Here is a 12,034-nt window from a genome sequence, read left to right on the forward strand (position 1 = left end):
TAGCACACTGTAGCCAAGGAAATTACGAAGGAGTGTGCCGAGCCAAAGCCACCTAGTGGCTGAGCGCGGCAAAGTAACGCAACCTAGAGGAAAGTCTAGGTGGTATTGAGCGAAGTGAGGAAGGAGGCAAAGCGTCGCAGAGGAGTAGAGTAGGCTGGGTTGACCTCCTCTGGCACTCGCTATGGGTTCTGTGTGTGCTATGGACGTGCTGGGTTCGTCTCATGATTGAGAGGCCAAGCGCTGAGCAAGGACGGAGCAGCAACGCAAGCGGTGGGGCAGGCCGAGCACGAATCAATCAACCTCAAAGTTGTCGCCAAGCACCGGGCACAAGCTTAACAGGTCCGGCAAAAGGCGCAGGCTTGGCATCACCAGGAGGCTCCCGAGGAATGTGCTAGGCAGCTTGCCACATGCCACCGTCCCACGCGCAATGCAGAAAAAGGGAATAGCACCCGTACGCCTGCACGTAACCCACGTTCATGAAGTGAAACGTCGCTGTAACTTTTATTCCCTTCGTTATATCCTATATTTCGTTGAATACTACATATTATTTACAACCGATGTTTCATTGCATCTATATTTATGACATATGTTTGTCATATAGGCTCGACAACATGTCTTTAGCAGATGCCTACCTCAATGGTGTCCTCATCACGGGCATGACTGGCGGCAACAGCGTGGAGAGCAGGCAGGGCTCGTGCAATCACTGGTTCGACCAGTGAGGGCGGCTCCTCCCGACCTGCCAGCCCCGACAGGAGTGCTGCCAGCTCGCGTAATGCCTCTCCCACCGCGGGCGGCCCTGCTTGCAGCAGCTGTAGCTGGTAATCCAGCACTGTGGATAGCCAAGCCTCGGAGAGTCCGAGGTTCCAAGACGCCAACAGCTGGCCGGCCAGGCTTAGCAAGCGAACCTTGGGGGTGAGGAGAACAACAAAGCAAAAACTAGAAGACACCAATGACTCTTATTCCCTTAAAGGGCCCTACACCAGGTTTGGGCATTACAGATAAGAGCAATACACGTAGGCCATGCGCTGACAATCTTGACTTCACGACCTCTAGTGATAACTAAAATTTCCAATGGGCCTGGTGAGCCTGGGACCCTTTAGCCCTACAAAGCTTAAACATCATTCCACATGACGGAGAATCAGAATAACTTGTTCAGCGTTATATCTGGCCATGAAGAGTATAAAAGAACTGAAAGTCAGGGTAGTTAACTTTGATCACTCTTCAAACGGCTTTTCTAGTGCAAGAAACAACCCGGACAACAAAGAAGCACACACTGACAGCGCTGTCCATGTGTGCGTCCTTGTAATCTGTGTTGTTTCTTGCGCAGGAAAAGCATGCATGAAGAGTAGGTTCATGCCCAAAAGAAATTTGAGTAAAAAGTTAGTATGGTAATTAATCAATAATTTGTTTCATGATCTATACCTACAACAGAAAACTTCCTCCAGTATATCAGAATATGCCACTATGGGCTTCGTGGTAGTTTTCTATGCTTAAATCAATTCGAAAGTGTCAGCCCAACACACCATCTCTGGTATGCTCAATTTACTGTATGTGGGATTAATTTAGATACTTGCTACTATATTCTGGCCTTATGCATGGTTAGCACTAGCACAGGCCAAATATTGATACATAGCTCAAAACTGACAATGCCGGTTTAATAAGCCGGCAAAACGGACATACAAAAAATACTTGATGAAGCTAATGCACGTCTGCCAACCTGCGGACTCTTAAGATTTACAAAATTCTGCAGACATGGCACTGACGCAGAGGGGAATAGCACATGTATTTTTGAAAGTTTGCTCTGAGCACATGTGTTTTCAGGGATACATACATAGTTCATCGACAATGATTTGCCTTTATATGCAGCACATAAGCAACAGCGAACTTGGAACGCCAAAGATTGACGAGTGCATTGTCTTTAGATTACAGTGGTTCTTTCAGCGACTTTGCTGGGGCCAATTTCACCCTCTTCAGGAACTTGCCTCTATAAGCTTACTCTAAGCAAGTACCCCTTTTGCGTCCTTTCACCAATGAAAGACTTCAAATAGAAGGCTCGGAGATCAATGAGAAACTTTTTTTGTGAACAGAATCTATTTTTCATAAATACTGATGTGACATTTGGAAATTCATAAAACAAGCCCAAATTCATAAACTTTACCGAAAATTCTGGGGAGTGGGCACGTATACTAATGTGCAGGCTCACCCTCTCACGAGGACGCAGTTGCTGTCCCAGAAGAAGTCGCTGGGTGACCTCCAGTAGGGGTTGGGTGTGTGGGGCAAGAGCCTGAGGGCAGTCTCGGGCAAGGTCCTTGAGGGCCAGGGAGGCTGCCATAGACATCCTGGGGCCAGCCTCCAGGCCCGCAAGAAGCACAGGCAGCACCACGCCAAGCTGCTGGGGGTCCCTGCAGGCACGGTGGGATTACAGCACAAGTATGCATATGCGTAAGCAGTTGACCCTCGGTACAGCCAAACATCATTATAATTAAGCCGCATCCAAAATGGAAATGACTTCAACATATCTGTTATTCGTTATAAGCATAAAAACTGATATCGTAAAGGAAATCGTGTATTTAAAACCTGTTATGGGGCAGTGCTACTGATGTTGAAGAGGCCGAAAAGGTGGCCAGAAGTGCAGATTATTTAGGTGCAGATGCTGCTTCAGAATGAGTGTTTTCGAGCTGAGAAAACAAAATGCCCCTCTGCTATTTCATTGGGAGCTGGTCTCAAGATCTAACCTTAGTGCCCCAGATTAGGCTTAGTGGTTGCCGCTCAAAATTTTACCCTACATAATAAATGCACCCTCCAACTTCGCACACTCTTTTTCTTTTTGTGTGTTCAGTATGCAAATATGTACAGCACATCTGATTTCTGTCATAAGCACACACATGCCAGACACAAACATACGAGGAAACATCTCTGGCTTCATTATATGCTGCTTCGTATCGTTGTTTGTTACACCGAGGTTTGACTGTACTAAAAATAGTGCGAATTAGGAATCGAACTTCTGTACAGAGAAACAAGTAACACTAGAAATGCCTTCATTATATCTAATGCTCACTATATGCACATATTCTTTAGACATTAATATTGGCGAGAAACAAATGGCAGATACAAGACGAGACAATACTGGTGACAGGAAAGCAAACATATTTGTTTGCTCACAACTCAGGATTTGTATTTTCGCAGCAGGAATTGTCAAACACTCAGCAAGAGCAACTTGAAACGCATTCTGTATGCACGTCTTCACAGACTCATTGTGCAATCACATCGGTTGGTCACATACATACACATACAGGGTTTGTCTATAAAGTAATGAGACTGCATCAAGGTAAAAAAAAAAAACTTATAGACCCAACTGGTACATATTATTAAAATTCTTCAAAATAGCCTCCTTGGGCATGAATGCACTGCTGCCAAGGCGATTCCCACTCTGCACAGGCTCCCTGGAAGTCAGCTGCCATAACCTCTTTCAGAGACTGTGACAGCAATTAGGATGGCGGGAACAGTGTCAAAACAGTGGCCTCTCAGGCTTCTCTTCAGCTTTGGAAACAGAAAAAAGTCTGCCGAGCTCACATCGGGACTGTACGGTGGCCGCGGCAAGGTTGCAATCCCTATTCGGGCCAGGCAGGTGGTCACACCAAAGGAGATGTGGGCTGGAACCTTGAAGTCGAGGTTTTGACGGAAGCCCGTCTGGTCGGGAGGCATCATGAAGAAGGGAACCTTGTCGTGGTGGAGCTTCCAGCGATCGGCAATCTCTTTTCATTTCATTTATTGGAGCCTTAAAGGCCCAGAGGCATCACATAAGGATTACATAAGGATTACCTTACATAAGGATAATCTCCAGTCATCATTTCTGTTTGACGGCTCTGTGAAAGTGCTCAAGGACTTCTTTGTGGGACATGCACCCAAGCCTTAAAGGCCCAGAGGCATTACATAAGGATTACACAAGGATTATATTACATAAGGATAATCTCCAGTCATCATTTCTGTTTGACGGCTCTGTGAAAGTGCTCAAGGACTTCTTTGTGGGACATGGCATTGATGCCATGTCCCAGGTACAGGTACAGATTCTTTGTGGACCACCCCACACTTGTCAAAAAAGACAATGAACATTGTCTTTACTTTGGACTGACAGTCTCGCTTTCTTAGGGTGAGGGGAGTTCACGGTGTACAGCTCCGAACTTTGGCGCTTCATTTCGGGGTCGTACAGGAACACCCGTGATTTGTCACCTGTTATTATGCCGTATAAAAAGTCCTGTTCATTTCGTAACTGCACCAACATTTCATGGGAAACGTCAACTAGTCACTGTTTTTGTTCATCACTCAACACTTTTGGCACCAATTTCGAATAAATCTTTCGCAAGTTCAAATTTTCCTAAATAATCTTGTGAACTGTTGTTTTGCACATGTTGAGGTTTTCAGCAATTAATCTGATACTCGAATGACTGTTGGAGATCAGGAGATTTTTTCACTCGGCCACATTTTCGTCCAAACAACTCGTTGAAGGGCATCCAGATCGCTCCATGTCTTCAATGGTATCCCATCCATTCTTGAACTCACTGAACCACTGGGAAACCTGGGCCCTTGACAGGGCATCATCTCTGTAAGCCTACTTAACCAAGGCAAATGTCTTGGAAGCAGTTTTTCCCAGGTGAAAGCAAAATTTAAGTGTGTACCGCTGCTCCAGCAAACGCTCCATTTTTTGTTTTCTGCCGTAACAAAAACTCTAAAACAGCTTTTGTGCCCCTTCAGATCCTCACTGCGCCAGAGCTCGGACGCGACTGCCTCCTGGTGCATTACTTAGTTTAGAACCCTCACCACAAATCCTGCCTCTAGGGGGGGGGGGGGCACACTACTGGCAACTGCAGCACCGCGCGACAGGCAGTCTCATTACCTTACGGAAAAACCCTGTAGACACTCACGCAAAGAGCAAGTTTGTAATGCAGCATTGCTCAAACGCCATGTTTGGTATGCAGCAGCCTGCCGACAGGCCATCAAAATCAGCCTGTCGAAGGCATCACACTTGTGTTTCGTTCCCACAGACCCGATCAAGGTATTTGTTGCACCCAATAAGATGAGAAATACTATTACATATAATGAAGGTATTTCCATGTCAGGTACGTCTTCGTTATACAAGATTCAACTGTACATCCTTTGTCAAAGGAAACAAAAGCCACTAGGAACATGAGCACTGCGAAGTCTTGGCTGTTTCATAACTTGCCCTGTTAGAACTCCTCACAGTGTAGTACTCTGGACAGTGAAAAGAATTGACTGAGTATTTGATTTCCAAAGCGACAGCTCAGCTGGACCATGCAGCAACGCTGCTGCCCGTGATCACGTGGTAGCAGTGAGAACTTGTAGTGTTGCATCAGCAATCGGCGACAGTTTCTTTTGGCCATTTGCGTCAACGCTTGTCGTGATACACTGTACAGTGCAGTGCACAGATTTGCCGCTGTATTATTCACGGTCACTACTACGTGACAACATTGATGGCCTGAATCAAAAATGTGCTCCCTGAACAGTTCATGGATTAAATTTAAGTGCAACTAACCATCAAATGTGGTGCAAGTAGACACCGGGGAAAACGATTTCTTACGCTCCCGAGATAAAGCTTCTTAACGTCAAATATGCGAGGTTCAAACACGTTGTGAGGTTCACACAAGTGAGCACTCAACTGTAGCCAGCTGCCAAGGGAGCCAAGGCAAACTAGGGTAGCTGGCTGGAGGTGCGGGTTAGACATGAGGCGAGGCAGGGCCGCACGGAACTGGGGACCCAGGTACGGCTCCTGGTGGGGCCTGACGTTCTCTGCCACTGCCTGGAGTGCCAACAGGCATGCCTCGGCTGCCGGCCACGCCCGGCTGTCCTTCTCGAGGGCCCGCATCGCCAGTTCTAGGTGAACTGCGAGTGCCGCGAGCAGGCTCTCCCGCAAGATATCAAACAGGGCCATCTGAAAAAAATAAAATCGGGCAGAACCCACCTATGACGACTGTCTGAGGAACAATTTAGTTAGCTTAAACTGCAGCTCACCACGAGTTATAAGTAGTGGTGTGCTAATATTCGAAAACTCGAATCGGTTAGTCTTCGGTTGGATTCGTTTTAGTATTTGAAATATTTGAACCCCGAAAATTGCTCTCAGTTCTTTAACTCAGCTTCGCCCCAGTACAGCCGTGTTATGCGGCGAAGCATACGAATTGTATTGCGGTGAAGTGTATTTGCTGTGCAGTGAATCATATCACAAGAAGTGCGTACCATCACAGGACCCCTGCTGGCACTTATGGCTAGCTGGTACTATCAGCTCAAGTTCCCACACTGTGCAACCTCCTCTTGCATCTAGACAACACCAGACACCAGGTGGAAACCTCTGTGTCTGCTACTAGTCTGGGGCTAAGTGCCTGAAAACACTGTGTCCAAACTACAAGTTCGACCAAGTAGTAAGTCAGGATGCTGCAATGGCAAACTGCTTTAAAAACCTGACTTCAGAAGAAGCAAGGAAAATTTCAACAACAAGGAGCCCAGATGTGTCCTCAACAACGAAAGACTTTGAAGAGGTTCTTTACACATCAGCACTGTCAGACTGAATATCTACCAACAGCAATTTTCACTTGCTTGTGGCAGCAATTTTCCCTGCCACAAGTACAGGTTGAAAGACGTGTGTGATGAAATATTGGGCCAAAAAGAAAATAAATGTGAGTGGTGGTGAAAGCACGGTTCCCACTGTTGGTTCGGCTTGCGGAGAGATACCTGCCAGGAGGGTGCTGCTACTCCCCAAACATGTCGAGCACCTATCCTTCCTTCAAGACAACATTAAATAACTGCAGTTATGATCATTTCGAACGAAAGTGCTGTCCAGAGAATTTTGTTGATCACTAAGCAAAATTTTTCCATGTGCTATTTGCAGTGCAATAAACTCGCGTTTTTTTCCCGTACCTCTGGTTGGTGAAAAAATTTCATTTTTTGCTAAACCAATAGCATTTGCATTAAAAAAATATTCGATTGGCACACAATTTTTATTATTGGAATTCACTTTGAAAGTGAAAATTTCATATTGCGCACCCCCAGCTATAACACCTATGAGCGTGCAAATTGTTGCAGAAATTTCATGCTAGCCAGGCCATGGCCCCCCATGCGTTCGGCACAAAGGGTACAGAAGTGGCATAAAGTGACTCAGGCAGCAACACAAAGGCATACCCAAACCCTATGACCACAGCAGAATGTGTCCGTCTCCATAGGGAGTGCAAGCACAGAAGCCCCAACCATCTACTAGTGCGACGGGCTCAAACAGCACAGGGCAGCCTCAGGTGCCGCTAGCAGGCAGGTAATTCCTGAACCCTACAGGCCAAGCAACCTCTGTAAAATCAACAGGCCCACTACAAATAGGGAGCAAGCACGGCTACTAAATTAGACTAAGGCCCCCATTAGCTTAGGTGCGTAAGCTTTCTAATTCATGAATAAGTATAACTTCTGTATTTGGTTACGTCATCATTGTACCATAGTGCCCGTACACCCTCTGCAGCATGCACAAGATGTTTCCCGTACCCCACTGCGGCCATGTCCTTGATACAGCTAACCCTCTTTTCTTTTTTGCATATTTTGGTTGCATGGCTGAGTAAAAGATTTTCGTACTTTTCCAAGTTCTGTCTTTAGCTCTTTTCAAAGACAATGCGATCGAGCTTCAGCTATAAGAAATTAACCAGGCACGAGCAGAAGCAGGCAAAATATACGACATTATGGCAGACTAGTGCAGGAACCTCAAAGTGACATCAACACCCATCTTTTGTTTTTGAGCCTTTTCTGTCTCCTCAAGCCCTTTCTTGCAGTAAGAGTGGAATTTTAGGTATTGCAAAAGGGTAATTTATTAACACAGCTGAAATAATTTGTCTTAAGTGTCTCTTTCAAGTGCTTGCTTTTACACTGTCACAATCGGCTGCATGCAGTAATATCTTGGGGAGAGGAAAATAAATCATTGAAATAGCTTGGCACTCAATTATTTTGTCTGATCGTGTGCTGCATGAATTTCTCAGCTGAATGACTCCCACATAAAAGCATCTATTTCTACTAATCGTTTTCTTCCTTCATCACTAACGTGCCGAAGGCACCTCTGGAGCACCTCTGAGATAAGTTGCATATGGAATTAGAGAAACTATTCAAGGGTCTCCTCTCACCCTCACGTCTTTCGGACAGAGGAAGCAAAGGTCTTTTCTACACACCCACTGCTAAGATATTAAAGAATGCCATGTCTCACTCACAATGCAGTCTCCAATGTCCTGGCGACAGCACCGCAAGGCATCTTTCTCCTCTGAAAGCAAACACCATGTTCACAGCATACAATGCATCAATCGTAACAACACTGCACAATAAGGAGCTTTACTAACCATGCCAGCACAAATTTAGCCCCAGAATAGCAACCCACTATCTTTCACAAAGCTAAACCAGAAAAATAACACAAAATGTTTTACTTTTACTTGAAGTCGAATGCACATAAGAAAGTTGTGCATAAACCATCAATCATGATTGTCAAAGTAATTGCACAGCCGCAACGAGAAATTGAATGAATGAGTGCGAGCGCACAAGAGCCAACAAGACAAGGAGTGAGCGAGAGAGTGAGGAACAGAGAGCGAACAAACGTTTTCCTTGCTGAGTGCAACTACCAACCTCGGACAAACGGCAAAAAGAGCTAAAGAAAGTATTTGCTTTAAGAAGCTCTTGCATAATATGTGTAGATGCTATTGTATCTTGACAAACATGATGTCAAGAAGTGTTCTTTACAATGCACACTGCGTTAGCTGTGTTACCTCACCAAAAGGACCCTTCCTGCACCTAAGGAGCCACAGTACACTGCACAGTAAACTAGTACACTCTTATACAAAGGTTCTGAAGCAATTATGCAATCACGTGCCTGTGACAGGTTTCCCTAGTTCCCTAGTTTCCTGGTTTTCCTAGTTCCAGTGGCTGTGGCTCTGTGCCCCAAAAATTCAGAAACAGTGTGAAGCCCTTCGCTCAATCCTCGGGGCTTTAGTGCCACAGAAGCATTACAGGGATGCCAGAACACGGCGCAGTGAGAAGTCGGGCCAAAAGCACAGTGCCTTTTGGAACTTCTGACAAACATTGTGTAAGCAAGGCTTTGAACCATACGTGACCAGATCGCATTACCAGAAGAAAGATCACTAACTCTTTGCAGTCACAGGTGGGCCCTTCCAGACACGTAAAATTTTTTTTCACACTTCTTCAGCTATTGATTATTGCACTTCCTGGCGTCTCCACATGAGGGCAGGGCTTTCTTAGTGGCACGATACGTGGAATTCGTACATGCTTTTTGTGGCACAGAGTATCAAGGATGGCGACGTTTTCTCCATGTGCAATTCAGAGAAAGAACTCGCATTTGATTTACGGAATTTTAATATTACTTTAGTGCCGAGAAGCAAGTTATTCTACCTTGAGGTGACCAGCATAGGAAAGCACTGAAGGAGATAATGATGAGGACCCCAGAGAAAGCAGTTCTCGTGGTGATCAACAATGTGATGCAGGCTAGAGACTAAGAAGTCTAAGAAATAAAAAAAATATTTCCAAAATAAACTGTTTGCAACGAATTTGTTAGCATGAGTGGTATTTCTGCACAGTAGTCAAAATACATAAAATAATTCCTCGCCAGAAGGAACCACAAAGTGAGCAAATGATCGTGATCAGAAAGGGTTAGATTTACCTTTATGGTTTTGCTATAAAAGACAAACCTGCTAACATTGACCAATGCTAAAGCTAAAAACCAGGGCGTCTACCATGAGGGAAAACTCGAAATTTTAAGAGAATCCGTCAGTTCTGGAAAATTCAGGGAAAAGCAGGAAATTTTCTCCACAACTGTTTTGAATCAATGAAAATGCTGGCTGAGTAGCACCAACAACCATGATAGGACCCACCAGAGAAAGACGACACAGTGCAAACCGACAAGTGGTTTAGTACTGTAAATGAAACTTTGCTCATACAGTCGATGATCATTACAACAGACTATGATAATTCAGCAAAAGATGTTCGTTATATCCAAACTCCGTTCTATCCAAAATTAGGGCACGGTATGTTGTGAAATAGTGAAACTTCGCACATACTGCTCTCTAACCCGCAGATTTGTCCGCAGCAGTTGCACTCGCACAATACACACGCAGGACGGCAAAGTAAACGGCCGAGTCAACGGCGGGGAGCGAGCTCGAGCACGCCGCAACCTCCGATGACGCAAGCATCGGCTGCAGTTTCTTCTACACACAAAACAGTGGCCGGCAGTATCAGCTCAAGTCAATTTTATCTTTTGCAACAAGCGACAACTACTGTCAAATCTATAGCACAAGTGAGAGCTGCGGTACAAGGCAAGTTCAACTCTGAGTCCACACCTGGCCACCGCTATCTGGCCACCGCTGTCTGGATGCTTTCTTTGGGCGAATTGATGAAATTAGAAATAAAGCGTTCTCAAAATGGTACATTTTGCTATTCTTCCCCCTTGTTTTTGAAGCATCGCATGCTATGGCTCCACTTCGAAGCTGATTAGGTCCAGCAGGGCCTTCAGCGCTTGCTTGGCACTGCACCAACAACGGGGGTCTGCTTGCATGGTCAATGCGAAAATTTCTTGCCAGTGGGGTGTGGTGCAGCACACCGTCATGGCAAGCTTGCCACTACTGTAGTTGTTCCTTAAGAAAAAAAAATTATGTTTGCAAATTCTGCAAGCGCCCAGAAATATTTCTGCGCAGTGCACTGCTGCACACATTAGTTGTGTGCAGTGTACTGCCGCGTGCTGGGCATGTTGGTATGCGAACTTTGGTAACATTGTTGGACAAAAGAGAGACGTAGACACTAAGATGCGCTCATGATGTCCGTGTCTCCATTCTGTCCCAGTCTGCTTGCGCAAAGAGGAGCAGTTCACTGCCACACGCACACATCACCGCACCAAAGTAGGTTGTATTTACAATGTCTACACAAAGTTTCCCAAAATTTGCCTGCTCTAGCTGATAGCGGGATTCCGGAATAATTTGGACTACCTGGACTTCCTTAACATGCCCCTAAATCTAAGTACAAGGGCGTTTTTGCATTTCACCGGGAAGAGACTTGCTTGTAGTGAAATGGGAAACACAATGTGCACTGGTGTTTACACGTGAGACAGGGCAGGCAAGCTGTTGTGGCAGGCGGCTACTGTTATCAATCACATGCACGGGAGAACATATTATACGAGCATAGTCTAGCGCTGTACTGAATACAGGTGCTGAAAGATTGCATTTTCCAGGAATTCATAAACTGGTAAAAAGAAAGCATAACTGCATCGTGTAATTTTTCGTCTACTCAATTGTGAACGTTGGCACCGAGAAACTGCACGCAACGGGATCATATCAACGAGGTTTTACTCTATCGGCATTTATGCACATTGTGCTCTGCTGCATTCATCCAATGTGTGCTATCTTGGTTATTAGTGTTACTCAGTTGTACTTGGCACATTACAAGATGAATAGCAATGTGGCAGACAACCAGAGAAGATAACATACCTGAATCCCAGTGAGAGTTGTCTGGAGGCAGCTGCGCTTTGCGCAGAAGGGCCTCGAACAGATTCTGCCAGAGTGGCTGCAGCAGAAGCAGCAGGGATTCGCGCTGGGAGCCCTCGACTGCGGAGACTGCGTCCTGCAGGGCGTGCCAGGCAGGAAGAGAGCCTCTGCTCCACGTCTCGTCTATAGGGTACTGACGAGGCGTCCCAGTGAACTTCTGCGAAAGTAAAGTTTGCAGAGGGGCTTCAGGCTCACAAGGAGTTTCCTGACCTCTTGCGAACACAAAGTGTTGCCCACCCTACCAGTGCTTAGCAGTAAATGACCCCATCCTACAAGCACAGCAGACGCTAAGAAGAAAAACTGGTGGTGCAACCATTTGCAATCCGCAACCTCTTTTTTTATGATGGGCGTGTAATTTGTGATGATATGTTTTAATATGTTATGATTTAATATATGTTATTGTAACCCAATACCTTATCCCCGTGCCGCCGAGTTTCCCATCGTTGCGAGGGAAAGCCAAC

At 45.6% G+C, this 12,034-nt stretch overlaps 1 protein-coding gene across 2 annotated transcripts in view; it reads right to left on the reverse strand.

Annotated features, from left to right (window-relative positions):
• cdm (importin-13-like protein cdm) overlaps positions 1-12,034 on the reverse strand; it is a 43,210-nt gene that overhangs the window by 18,033 nt on the left and 13,143 nt on the right. For both annotated transcript variants that reach the window (XM_065431761.1, XM_065431760.1), the window contains exons 9-13: positions 11,517-11,730; positions 8,247-8,296; positions 5,676-5,947; positions 2,204-2,402; positions 633-905 (exon numbers count right to left, since the gene is read on the reverse strand). In XM_065431761.1, coding sequence (XP_065287833.1) covers positions 633-905; positions 2,204-2,402; positions 5,676-5,947; positions 8,247-8,296; positions 11,517-11,730 — 1,008 coding nt within the window. The remainder of the gene's footprint in view (positions 1-632; positions 906-2,203; positions 2,403-5,675; positions 5,948-8,246; positions 8,297-11,516; positions 11,731-12,034) is intronic.

Source organism: Dermacentor albipictus, chromosome 9, assembly GCF_038994185.2.
Source record: "Dermacentor albipictus isolate Rhodes 1998 colony chromosome 9, USDA_Dalb.pri_finalv2, whole genome shotgun sequence".
NCBI classification, from domain to species: Eukaryota; Metazoa; Arthropoda; class Arachnida; order Ixodida; family Ixodidae; genus Dermacentor; species Dermacentor albipictus.